General features: G+C 40.6%; 1 protein-coding gene across 1 annotated transcript; it reads left to right on the top strand.

Annotated features, from left to right (window-relative positions):
* Positions 1–410: 410 nt before the first annotated feature.
* MTPAP (mitochondrial poly(A) polymerase) lies at positions 411–12,999 on the top strand. The gene is made up of 9 exons (XM_058025540.1): positions 411–549; positions 2,278–2,450; positions 3,010–3,243; positions 3,566–3,790; positions 6,805–7,016; positions 9,142–9,368; positions 10,554–10,646; positions 10,744–10,817; positions 12,504–12,999. The coding sequence occupies exons 1-9, from the start codon at positions 411–413 to the stop codon at positions 12,840–12,842; spliced, it is 1,716 nt and encodes a 571-aa protein (XP_057881523.1). The 3' UTR covers positions 12,843–12,999.
* The last annotated feature ends 706 nt before the right edge of the window (positions 13,000–13,705 follow it).

Genomic DNA, 13,705 nt, shown 5'->3' with positions numbered 1-13,705 from the left:
CAAAGCCCTTCATCCTCTTCGTTGCCCTCCTTTGGATGCTCACTAAAAGCTTTATATCCTTCTTACACTGTGGTGCCCAAAACTGCACGCAGGCCTCAAGGTGAGGCCGCCCCAGAGCAGAGCAGAAGGGGACAATCCCTCCCTTGCCCTGCTGGCCATGCTGTGCCTGATGCCCCTCAGGACAGGGTTGGCGCTCCTGGCCCCAGGGCACTGCTGGCAGCTGTTTGTCCCGCCTGCCCGCCGCAGGCACTGCCCGCACCCCGGGCTGCCCGCTCAGCTCCGCTCCCTCCCACCGGAGCGCCCAAACGCCCCGGGCACCCGCAGCCCTTCCCGCGCGCACGGAGCGGGCTGAGCCCCGCCGGCCGCCGTGGAACCCGGCGCCTGCGCAGAGCGGCGCGGCCGAGCCGGCCATGGCGCTCCGCGCGGGAGGCCCGGCCATGGCGCTGCTGCGGGGCCGCCTGCGCCTCCCCGGGCCCGGCTCCCGCGGGCACGCCCGGCTCGGCCGCTCCGGTGCCGCCGCGCAGCCGGCTGCCGAGGAGCCGGGGGAAGGTAGGGACGGCTCGCCGGGCCTCGCTGCGTTCGCCGCGGTGCCGCACATCCGGCTGTGCCCGGGGGCGTAGGGAGGGGAGCGGCCGCCTGACCCGCTCGGCCCCGCCGGCATCGCCGGGGCAGCGCCGCGTCCTGGGCGTGAGGAGCCCCGCAGGGCCCGGGCAGCCCGGCCGGGCGGTGAGGTCGGTCTGTGCCGTCCGGGGCTGCAGCCCTGGGGGCCAGAGTCCGCTGCCAGTGCCCGGGACGCGGGTTGTTAAATGTAGATAGCGGCTAGAGGTGAATCGAGTGACAGGGCTCATCCCGAGAGACCCCTCAAAGGGCATGGGAAACGTGTGACTGGCACTTTAGTGTCTTTAGTACAAGCCCAGAACTAGTGAGGGGTGTCTGTTGCTGCTGTGCATCAGTGCCATGCTCAGACTGTGCAAAGGACAGCAGAGCCAAAAGTTGTGAAATCACATCTCTGTAGTGGCTAAGCATGCACAGCCACGTACATGCATTTACAGGTAGTAAATCAGGCAAAAATCACAGCCATTCTGGCCTAATGCAGGTCCATGTCATCCATCCACGGGACTTGTCTTATTTGCAATCTTGGTCACTTCATCCTTGTCAGTTTCCATGGAAACTGTTATATTTATCATCTTCATAAAGTGTTTCCTTAGTTTTCTGATAAAAAATGCTAGCATAAAACTTGGCTGTGGAAAGAGCTGTTGTGGTTATTATTTACAAGAGTAAATAATACTGTGAGAGCTCAGTAACGCTAAAAAATTAAAGATTTTTAAAAAATAAATACTATCAAGTAATACTAACAACTATCATGTAATGATACTTAAAGGTTTTCTTGAGGCCACGATATCCCCTGGGTTCTTCAAAACCAAAAGCTGAATAAAGTGCTCTCTCCTGAATATCCCTGTGGCACATGGTAGCTGCTGGGAAATGCTCCCCAGCTTCCCAATCCAAAAGACAAAAGGGAAATATTAACAGGCAACAGCTTCATGGACTCTGCTGATGTGATGTGGTCAGAGGATTAGTTTGAAAGCTATGCAGGGAAGTGATCGTGATGTCAGATTTGGGAGATGGCCCCTTTGTATGCAAAGAGGAAAAAAGTTCCATGTTTCTGGATGTTCAGCATGTCTCGATTCCATGTGAATTCTGGAGGCTGTCAGCAGCAGTACAGATTGCCAGTAGCCTGATGAGATATGACTGCTCTGTGGGTTTATTGTAGTAGATGAAAGTGTATTATTAAGTGAAAATTTTGAGTGGGTGTTTACCGTAAAGGAAGGTGCTGAGTTGTAAAAATAGCAAGTGTTGAATTGTTCCAAAGTGCTGGTTTTGTGGTAGTTAAGAGAGACTCTCATTTCAGTGAAGCTTGCCAAAGGTCTAGCCCTGCCTCACTGCCTAGCTGGCATTTCCTATCTCTCATGGGTGTGCTAAGTTTTTTATGGTGAGTAGCAAATTAAAGAAAAAAGAATTCCTTGTATTATGAAGCTTCCTGTGCACAGTCAGTTTTGTTTTCTTCCTACCTTTCCTACTCCTTGTTATTACAAATGTATGCATTATATTTCTTTCATTCATTCTTCATTCTTTTAATTTTTGCTGTCATGATCTTGTAGAGTCAGGACAAACCTTTGTTCAGTTGTTCAATCCATAGGAAAGGATTGGGTGAACTAAAACTAGCCACACATCTTTCTGTTTACTTGGAAAAACCTTGATGCTTGTTTCTTCTCACAGATGCTGAGGTCAGTACCAGAAAGAAAACATTTGCTGAAGTCCAAGCAGAACGACTGGATCAAGCTGAACGGACTGTTTTAATTAAGTGCCCATCAAGACTTAATGAAAAAAAATTATTGCAGTACTTATCCAGTCATGGGAATGTTAAGAGTCATTTCTTTTTTGAAAATCGTGTAAGTAATTAATGATGTCAACTAAAATCTAGACTTAGATGAAAAGAAATACCAGAAAGAAAATTTGGTTAAGGCCTCATTAAGTTACCAAATTATATACACTTAGTGTATTAAATCTGTATTTATCTGTGCTAATGTTCACAAGTTGCTGAGCAGTTGATTTTTATTCATAAGTCAGCTAAGCAACACCTCTAAGGAATAGCCAGCAACCTGTTTTGCACTAAATCTTTGAAACTTTCACATAGCACCATTCATTGTTCTGACAATAGAGGCAGCTCTTTTTTTATGTGTTTCTTGAGTATTTCAGTTGTGAAGATGAATATAGTTCTGACCTTTTATGTTTAGTGCTTGCTTCCAAGAATAGCACATCTTAAATACTTTTAATCTGTTGTGGAAAAGCATCTAAAATGTTTTGAGATATGGAACCTAGGATTTGCCTTCAGGGCTGTCATATTAATCTGTCTCAGGAGCCCCAGGAGCATCTGAGCAATATCAGTACAAAGAGTTCAAGCATTGTATGCATTTATCTCACCCTGTATTTCCGTTCTTAATGTTTTAGGGCATCAGTGCTTTAATAGAGTTTTCAGAAAAGAGCAGTATAGCCTCACTGCAGGATGCTGTTGGGATCCCAAGTGCTTCAGAGCATCATGTTGTCCCATTTAAATCAAGACTTTTTACTTTCACACTGAAAAACCCAGTGAGTCAACACCTTGAAGAGACACCACTTCACCTCTCTCCTCAGAGTCACATTCCAGTGAAAAACCTTATTGAAAAGCTTTGCCTTGCAGACAGTGTAAGTAGAGGTTTGTAGATCTCTCTTAATTAAAAATAAGGCATGTTCATTTCAGATTTGCAAGTTGTCATGTGAAACTTATAAAGCTATTTATTTTTATTAAAATGGTAACATATTAGCATTTTATGTGAAGGGTTCTCCTACACTGAAGTAAATAAATGAAATTGTTCATTTTAATTATGAAAATAATTTTTCTGTATGAGAGGAACCTTTTTGAAGTTTTGAAAAATAAGCTTCTAATTGCATTGATATTAAATAGATGAAAATATATGTTAATAGAAGATGGGTCATTGTATTTTATGGTGTTTATTTTCTGAACTAGATAAGCAGTCAGATGTACATTCTACTGGATGAGTATCAGCTGACAGAGGAAAACATCAGGCTGCGATTTCTGGCCTGCTCCTTGGTTCGGGATTTTGCACGTGCCTATTTCCCTGACAGCACAGTGAAGCCATTTGGCTCTTCAGTCAACACCTTTGGCAAACTGGGATCTGATGTGGACATGTTCCTGGACTTCCGTGACACAGGAAAGCATGCCACAAAAATGGTGAGATTGTGCTGTGCCTCTTCGGTTTGTTGGATTTCTTCAACAGAGCAGCTCATTTGCTGTTTCACACACAGGAATCAGTTTATTTTTATTTAAATTTTAAATGGGTTCATACTATAGAGTGTGACAAGTTTATTTGAATGTTTCGATCTGAAGGCTTTCAAAAACTGATTGTGACGTGGACGAGATGTTCTTTGCAATAGAAAGAAAATTATTTGGTGTTTACAAAACTTTGCACTGTTAGGGTGAATTTCACTATGAAGAAAATCCTCATCCTCCAAAATTGTTTCAGCAGAATCAGACTTTCCCATTCTATTGTCATATTTTCTTCTCTGTAGCTTCTGTGCTTCAGCCATGCTCTGTTAAAGCTTGGCTTTGTTTTTTAGGGTCCCCCATGTCCTAAAGCAAAGTAAGTTTGTGCATGTGCACATCTGTATTTTGGCAGGATTGTCACGTTCTTTTCCTTACCTTAAAGAAATGGCTTTATGCTCCAGGAAAGTTACTGGATTATGTACTGGGCTGTGTATATATCTGCAGGCACATATTGAATGTGTGCAGGTGTGTGAGAGCTCAGGATGTGGGATAGTCATGGTGAATGCTTACAGGTCACAGATCCTGAATAAATAATCAAGTAATTCTTGTGAAAACTTTTCTTTTTACTTGTGTGCTGACAGATAGTTTGGGAAAAGCTGTTGGGAAAAACTGTTGAAGTTTTGGAAAAAAGTTTAAGCCCATTGTCTTTTAAGTTTTTCCTTAGAAGACAATGGGCTTAAACTTTTGAAGATTGAAAATTCTCTCAGCTTTTCTGTACAATTTGTATATTGCTGTGTCAGTTACTTCTAAAGAAATAATCCTTCAAATGTATATAGTTTTTAGTATTACTGCAGTGATAAATCACAATGAAAGCAAATATATCAGCTGAAGAGAAGGGTTGTCGTGTGTGTGAAATGTTAAAATCTTTATGCTTAATCAGTGAAGTTGCCTGTTAAATTTTGAAGGAATAACTTTCAAGTATAAAATGTCTATTTTCAAAGCATGTTTGGTAACTAGCTGTTTTCTTTACTATGTATTCTCTGTGGAGATAGAAGTTCTGTTGTGAAATGTAGAGTATTTGATGCTGAGTGAGCAGCTGTGATTACCTGTGAATAGCTGAGAGACTTATTACTCTGGGAAGACAAAGGGGACGCAGCTTTAGTTACAAGGTGATTTAGCAGCAGTGGAAAAGGTGTGTTCTGATTTCTGCACTTCTGTAGCCTTTCAGGAGGTGCCAGGAACCGGGAGTATCAGGCATTTCAGCACCTATTTACATTAAATAACTGGTTTTGAGCCTTATGGCAAATTTATTACTAATTGCAATTTAAGAAAAGGGGTAGAAGTGGGAACTTTCTTTACCAAGAGTGGATGCTAGACCACAGATTAGGCATTTTTAACCCCTGGGCAGTTTGGGAGATTAGGGAATAACTGTAAACAGGGCTCTGTGATACTTTAGAGTAGCAGTTTTTATTAAACTGTTGTGCTTCTTGCTTAGGTTACTGTAGCAGTTTACCAAAAAGTAACTGTTTACTCTTAATAATAGTTTCATATTTGCTGTTTCCATCTACATGATAAGAATTGGGGAAGAACCACAGGGTTGGAGTAAGTCTATCAGTACTTCACAGCCCCTAGCTAGCACCAAAGTTACATGAAGGTATATAAGTATATGAAGGTTCATTTAATTGCTAAGAATATCTACTTTATAAACGAGTATTCATTTAGTTTTTGAGAAATAGTGAGGTGCTGTCTGGAAAGGCCCATTGTGGTTTTTGTCACAAATATGTAAACACTGCCCACGTACAGGTCAGCTGAGTACCCATCTTTATCTTTCCTGTTAACTGCCTCGATGTTGATGGTTACAGGCTCCTTTCACTTAGAGCCAGCCCCGTGAAGCATCAGCCTCACAGGCAGATGGGATTAGGGACTGCTGCCCTGGCATGTTCCACCTCACATGGAGCTGACTGGAGAGCCACTCCCCTCGGGAACAGTCACCTCAGTGATGGCCAGAGAGACTCAGAAATTCAGCCCCTGACCTGACCTTATGGGAAAGGTTGCAAGGTCCATAACTTCTGAATTGTTTCACCTGTCTGAGGTCACTGCTTTGTGGGCAACAAAAGTAATGCACTCGGTATCTCAGTTACTGTTACATCACTGTAATTTTATTTGTACAGTATGCATTCACCCATGACATGTTCCAAGGGCGAGGATAAGTCAGTGTCAAGTCTAGGATTAGCAAATAAAACTAGCTGAGATATCTTAAAAACACAAGACTATAAAGAAAACAGAGATTTCACAGGTATTTTATTGAGGTAAAAACTACAAACAGGGCAAATCAAAATACAAAGACCTACAGAGAAGTTAATTTCTGATGTTAGAATATATCTTCACAATATTTTTGTCTTTCAGGGAAACTATATAATGACATGAAGTAAATTTTTTAAGTCTTCCATAATCATATCTTAATTTTGAATGATTTAAGTAATTTGCATGCTAAATTTTTTAACTCTTTAAAATGAAAAAGACATTTTTTCTTACATTGATTTACTAATAATGCATTGTTTTTTGAGGATTTGACATGGAATTACTGATAGTTTGAAATTATTAGTAGTTTGGTTGTATTGCCCTTCTGTAATTGTATGCTCCTCTTGGCAGTCAAAGCATTTATGCTCTCCTGGTAATTCCAGAATTACCTTTTTTAGCCAGTAGTGAGATGTAGTACTATTACACACTTCTGTTTGAACATGTAGATTTATAGTAAGTTGATCACTATTAGCTGGAAAAATTGAATCACCAGAAAAGAATGTAAAAGAGAGAGCAGTAATATTTTTACCTATTTTAAGTTCTGTGGACTGCTTTGAATAATTCTTGTCTTTCAGTTCCAGTTGTACAAACTCCTTTGCAAATTGCGGTGGTCTTTCAGAAGTATTTTTAAGTGTCTCTTGTTTGAGAGCTAACAGCTTGCTTTTAAAATTCTGTGTTAGAAAAAAGGTCCCTTTGAAATGGAGTATCAGATGAAAAGATTACCATCAGAAAGATTAGCAACTCAGAGGATTCTCTCTGTGATTGGCGACTGCCTTGACAATTTTGGTCCCGGGTGTGCGAATGTGCAGAAGATCCTCAATGCCCGCTGCCCTCTGGTGAAGTTTTCCCATCAGCCAACAGGATTCCAGTGTGATCTGTCAGTGAGCAACAGGTGAGACCTGGTTTTAAAAAGTTTGCAGAGAATTCTGATGTGCTTAAAGTGTTCTGAAAACCTGTTATGTCAACTGTTTTCTCTTTTCTATGTTCCTAACAAATGTGAATGTTGGTTCTGAAAGTAAAAAGGATATTTTTTGACTTCTAGAGGTTAGAGTTTAATGTCCTTAAGCTGTATTTCTCCAGCATAGGAAATACTTGCTAGTTGAAGCTGAAACCTCAAAAACCAGTCTGTGAAAGAAGTTTGGCTTATAAAACAGGAAAGAAGGCCATCAGTGTTCATTAAGTCATTACTTCCCCATAGCATCTGCACAGCCTTTCTTGATTGCTTTTCAGATTAAGCAGCTCCAGAATGTTAATTTTTAGGGATTTTGCTTCTAGTTATTTTGGTATCCTTTCCTTCTTCTTAAGGCCTGCATACCCCTGTTTGCTGGGAAGATGCCCGGACGCCAAGGGAATTCCCGGAGGGAAGGGGAGCCCGCGGCGTTCCCGGGGCCGCTCGCAGCACTGCCCGCTAGGGGGCGCCGGCTGCCCAGGAATCCCCTCAGAGCCCCCGGGGCCGCGGGAACGGCCGCGCCGCCCCTTTGGGCTTCTGCTGTCCCGGGTTACAGTCAGAAACACCCCCTCGCTCAATAAACAGCTCTGGCATACGTGTGCATTGCCCAAAATGAGTTACTGACCCTTTGCATTGTTTTGGGGAATATGAAAATATGAGTGATTATTCTTCAGGATAAAAGTGACACGACCCAAGGGAATGGCCTGAAGTTGTGTCTGGGAGATGCAGGTTGGGTATCAGGAAAAGGTTTGAGCCCTGGAACAGGCTCTCCAGGGAAGTGGTCACAGCACCAAGCCTGACAGAGTTGAAGAAGCTTTTTGACAATGCTCTCAGCACAGGGTGTGACTCCTGGGGCTGTCCTGTACAGGACCAGGAGTTGGACTTTGATGATCCTTGTGGGTCCCTTCCAACTCAGATTCAATTTTATGTTTCTGTGATACAAGTTTTAGTGCAGTTTTGTGACTTCTCTGCATCAGATACAATCAGATCAGGTACACTACTGAATTACCCAAAGCTCTGTTTCAGAATATGCAGGAGTTATTAAGACAATACTGAACAAGTTTCTTACAATGAAATTACCTCTCTATATGCAGCCACAGTGAAAGTCAGCATGTAGTTCTGTACAAGCTTCCTTGTAAATCACTGCTGATAGTTTGGCTGCTTGGGACTGCACGTTTTGTCTTGTTATAATTTTTACTAGAAACACAGCTCTCTGGACACCCTAAAGCATCTCACAGCTGAAGTTTAAGAAGTCCAGGTTACAAAATTTTGACCTAGTAAATGTCCTCAAAAGGATATGCTGAATTTTTAGAACATCTTTTAGCACCTCAGGCTAAAACTGAAGCAAAGTCAGTTTTACTCTCATACTGTACTTCCATTTTTTTTCTACTTTTTCTTGCCCTTCCATTTGTACAATACATGAATGGTTGTGTAACAGTGTGATAAAGGAGATCAAAAACTGATCCATCTGAAAACCTTTATCCTTCCAGATTAGTTGTTTTTTTCAGCTCGACTAATCATTTGAAAATTACCAGACTGACTTGTTTTGTGGATTTCATTGTGTCTCTGCACTTAGATTATTTTTCAGTGCAGCATTTTACTATCTTTTAGATAAAAACAGTAAAAGAAGTTCTAGTTGTATTTTATTATATGTTAGGATAGAGATATTATCTAACTTAGCAGAGGTAATTGTGGCTGAATAATGTTTTTTCTCCTCAGTTCTGCATAGTTTGACTCCACATTACTTGATGATGTTTTCTTTATTTTGGGTTTATTTTCCTCCCACTATGATGTGGATTGAGGAAACAGGAAACAGTGCAAATACCTATTACTTACCCAGAACTTGTAATTCTTGCTATGAAAAATTACCAGGAATTTAATCCTGATAATTCCAGGCATTCCTACCCAAACCAGTCTACTATTCTACGATTCTCTTCTATTTTTTAAAATGTATAAATGTTACTTTTTTTTTAATGAAAGCGTCCTTCTCTTATAATGAACAATGAATACTGCACCTGATACTTTATAATTTTGTCATCATTTACATGTCCTCCCATTTGCCCTGCAGCATTGCAATAAGGAGTTCAGAGCTGCTGTACATCTACGGCTGCCTCGATTCCCGTGTGCGAGCCTTGGTGTTCGCCATCCGGTGCTGGGCCCGTGTCCATGGGCTCACCAACAGTGCTCCTGGCACCTGGATCACAAACTTCTCCCTGACCATGATGGTCATGTTTTTTCTGCAGAGGAGATCGCCACCTATCATTCCAACACTAGACCAGCTCAAAGAACTGGCAGGTAAGCACAGCTGTTTGTGTTTATTGCAGTTTATTCTTTATTGCACATTTGTTTTATCTAAAGTGATAAACAAACCCAAGCAATTTCTTTATGCTCTTGAATACTAATGAATATTATTTGTGTTTTAAGTTTGAAGGAATACACAAGTTTTACATGGGTTTTTTTAGTGAAAAGAGTGCATCTTTAAAGGCAAAATAAATCCCTTTTCAATACAATACTAATTCTATTTAGAGGGGTTAGCTTATTCTGTCCCTTAGATAATTAAATGCAATTTCTTTGTTCAGTGCTCCTATGCTGATTTTTTTTTTATTTTGTTATTTAGAAGACTTGTATGAACTTGAACGTTTCTGGAGTTAAGGATTTTATGCAGACTTAGCTGCACAAAATATGATGATATGATGTGTATTGTTTTATAGCTACCAAATGCTTAAAAGAAGGCTGTATTTTCTCCTAATTTGTAATATCCTTGAGACTGTTCAGGCCCCTTGCAAATAATTCTTGTATCTTGAGGTTTCTTACACAGCACTCAGGGCGTGTTATCTTCAGTGAATTGTATAAAAGCATTGAGAATGACACCCCAAGTTCTTGATTCCTTACTCATGTGTTCTGCTTATTGACATGATTTATTGGAAGCTTTGAGTGCTTGGATGAAAAGGTCTGTGTTCCGTTACTTTAAAATAATTTTAAACATTTCCATCAGAATTCTGTGAAAATGTTTGTACATAAAACATGTGTTCTGGTATTTACAAGTGTTCCTAATTCTGTGAAGTTTTTCAGAGGAAGACAGTGAACGCTCTGGGGCTGATCTGTTTTTAAACCCTCATGTAGGTAGTAACCTCAGAGAGTTGTGCTGTTGAGTGTGTAATTCAGCCCTCTGTGCAGAGATACTCTGCTTGTTACTTACAAGAAGTTTCAGAGATACAAAGATGTCATTTATCTTAGTCCTGTAGGATTTTAAAAGTGTGCCATTTGCTCATGATGCTTTTCCTTTGCCCATCTATGGACTTTTTTCTTTTAAATCTTTTACCACTTAATTTGAATCTTAACCTTAAAGTTCACTTGTGAATTCCTAATTTGATTTGTGTAGTATGGTAGCATTGCTTTCAGCTTGTTATCTGAATTTTATAAATACAATGGCATTTAAATGTTTATTACTTTAAAATATGCCCACAATTTTTCTTTCAGGTGAAAAAGACAAGCATATAATTGGAGGATATGATTGCTCATTTGTTAGTGATTTAAGGAAGATTAAACCTACAAAAAACACAGAAACACTTGGTAGGTAGATCATCATAACTTTGTTTATTTTATGACCATATTGAAAACAAACTTTTCTTTAATGTTACTGATGGCTCTTGTTTTTCTTTCTCCTTAGATGTATTGTTGAGTGAGTTTTTTGAATATTTTGGAAACTTTGACTTCAGAAAGAATTCCATAAATCTTCGAAAGGTAAATGAATTTTATTTGCTCATCATTAGCAACTGAATCTCTCTGTCTGCCATTTGACAAAATGCATATGCTATGCAACAATTTCTATCATCTTTAATTATATATAAAAAAACATTTATATGGAAACAGAGTTCTTTCTGTGAAGGAGGAGTGTTTTCCCCTTGGAGCCCAGTAACTTACAATACCATTAAGAACATTTACAGTGTCATTGCTTGGATATGCTGGAAAGCAGAAACTGATGCAAAGCTTGTGTGATTTTAGTGAAAAGCCCTGTAATAAAAGTGGCAGTTTTAAAAAAGTCAAAGATCTTTTGCTTCTGTGGGAGGAAAACTTTTAAAATGTCAGGATGTCTGTCATAGCAAAAGTCTGTGACAAACCCTGTGAGCTGACAAAATTCACATTTGAAGCTGGGAGTCCAGACCCAAGCAGAGCCTACATTAAAACTTACAGCTGAGTTTTGGGTATGCTTTGGACACTGCAGTTTTCTACTGCAGTTTGTATCAGCCTGCAGTAACTGTGCTGCAGCTCAGTAGGCATGCCATAGCATGGTAACTGTGCTAGCACTTCAGTTTGCTTTGTATGTTTTAGTCATCCTATTGCTCTGTGTGTGCATGCAGGTAAAATAGCAATACATGGAAATGTAACCTCCATAACTCACTCCTGTTCCTGCTGGGCTGCTTCCAGAGTGGGGTTCCAGTGCCAGTTGCTGTGTGGATGCTCATTTGTTCTCTTTCCTAGTTGGGCATTGTGGATCACTGTCTAAAGAGCCCTTTTTGCAGATCCATCCTAGAAACTGATTTATTTAGGTGGAGAACTTCAGTTTGCTGTTAAACCTGAAAAAGCCAAGTAAAAACACATTTGGAGCCTGAGCTAGTCAGGGGAGGTATCTGGGCTGCTGCTCTTCCTCTGACAGTGCTCTTGGCCCTGGGGCAAGTGTATGTAAGGTGTACACAGACACTTCCTGACCAGCAGGTGCTGGTGGATTCCTGCTAGAGCTTGGGCAGAGGTTCTGCTATACAGAACCAGTCAGCTAAGAAACACTGATAAGCACTGAGCTGGAAGTGCATTTAAATAACAAACTACATAGTTGTCAGCTATTTGTGTTGTACTATACCAGGTGCCTAACAGGGGACCATGACAGAATAGCTCTGTGCTTAAAAGCAGACCAAACTGGGAGGAAATTCAGCTAACAAAGCAATCTTGTCCACTTACACCAGCACTGTGATGTCTCTGAACAGTGTGGGAGGAATGGTTTGAACAGTTTAAGTGCATGCAGTGTTTTATCAAAGTGAGCTGTGCAGGTTAATATGACACCCTGATGCTGCCCATACACAAGTGGAATTAAGAGTAGGAGGTTGCAGTAGTGAGGTCTGAGGTTTGTTGGACAGCAAATGGGAGAATGGCCAGAAAGATAGGTTAGCCTGTAGTTGTGTGTTCTTTACCTTGAAGAATATCTAAGTTGAATGTGGCAAAGAAAATCACCACTGAGAGGGTTCAGAGAACAGGAATAATGCCGTCAAGTTGACAAGAAAATTAACTTGATTAATAATGACTGGGTGTTTTGTAAAATGTTCTCCAATAGGTCAAAACACTTTTAATTCTAATGTAATAGCTCAAGTGGTTTGTTATTTGCTCAGCCTATAATGTACATATGCAACTTTGGCTTTTTCTTTATTCTGTCTGCAGGGAAAGGAAGTAAATAAGCCTGAGTCGTCTCCTCTTTATATCTGGAATCCCTTTGAACAAGACCTTAATATCAGCAAGAATGTTAATCAGCCACAGCTGGAGAAATTTATAGCTATGGCCAGAGAAAGTGCCTGGATTTTACAGAAGGAAGATAACACTCAGCAAATGATCAATAAAGAACCTTGGGGACTGGCAGCTCTACTGATACCATTTGGAAAAAATAATTCCAGCAAGATGAAGAATAGGATGAAAGGAATAGGAAGTGAAACAATCAGAAGCCTCTTGGACTCTTTAAAGTTAAATAGTGCAAGCAGTCAACAAAAAGCAGTGGGAAAATGACTTTAAGCACAGAAACACAATAGCTAATATTCTGTTTTAGGAATTGAATGTGACACGCAGTCCAAAGAACATTAATTTTAATATTTCTATATGGGGAATGGAGAATCAAGCAATCTCTGGTTTTCATCCTAATGATTTTTGTACAGGTCTGCATTCTTTCTGTACATTTTTCTCCTCCTTACTCCTCACTTTTCCATCTGTTTTATGAATGAAGAGTATTCAAATGTAAGTTTTACAGATGCATTCTGGAAGTAGCCTTCAGATGGGCACTCTTCTGTAAAAAAGGCTGACAGGAGCAGTATGGGAAAAAGCCTTTGGGAGTTCTCTTGGCTAGCATACAAATGATATGCTAATTAAAAGCTCAAGAAACAACCACCTTTCCATGAAACCACAGTCTGAAAGAAGATGAATGTGTTGGAACCATTGTTTCCAATCCAGTCGTGTTTTGGAAGGCAGTGAAACCCAAGTGCATGTATCTGTTTTTGCAGTTGTTTTCCATTTGTGTAGATAGTGCCAAGACAAAATAAAGAGAATGGAATTGGATAGTTGGGTGTGCAGTTTCATAAAGCATTGCACCACCACAGCTCTCCAAGGGTAGTGCCACTGTTTTGTGTTGGAAAAGTGGGTTTGCTCTTGTGTTTATCACCTGATTTAAAATGTCTTTAGTTAACTCTCATTTGTTTTCTCTACACAGGACTGGTCTCCACCCACACTTGTTTCTTATTTTGCCTTCAGCTTCACTTTAAACCTGTATTTCAGGTTCATGCCCTTCTTGCTTCATCACTCTCCCCAAAGCTGCTGCCTACCTGGTGACATGAGAGCATTCCTGCAGAGGGATCTGTCCTGTGCAGAGATCCAGAGAA

This window comes from Melospiza georgiana, chromosome 1 (genome assembly GCF_028018845.1).
Source record: "Melospiza georgiana isolate bMelGeo1 chromosome 1, bMelGeo1.pri, whole genome shotgun sequence".
NCBI lineage: Eukaryota > Metazoa > Chordata > Aves > Passeriformes > Passerellidae > Melospiza > Melospiza georgiana.
Note: the sequence above shows the minus strand (reverse complement) of the source record. Positions and strands in the feature narration are given on the sequence as shown.

What these genes read in the sequence shown, in the direction of transcription:
- MTPAP (XM_058025540.1), top strand. Translation starts at nt 411, where the DNA reads ATGGCGCTCCGCGCGGGAGGCCCGGCCATGGCGCTGCTGCGGGGCCGC. An exon ending in GATCTGTCAGTGAGCAACAG is followed by an intron (nt 7,017 to 9,141) that starts GTGAGACCTGGT and finishes TTTGCCCTGCAG; the next exon opens with CATTGCAATAAGGAGTTCAG. An exon ending in AAAAAACACAGAAACACTTG is followed by an intron (nt 10,647 to 10,743) that starts GTAGGTAGATCA and finishes CTTTCTCCTTAG; the next exon opens with ATGTATTGTTGAGTGAGTTT.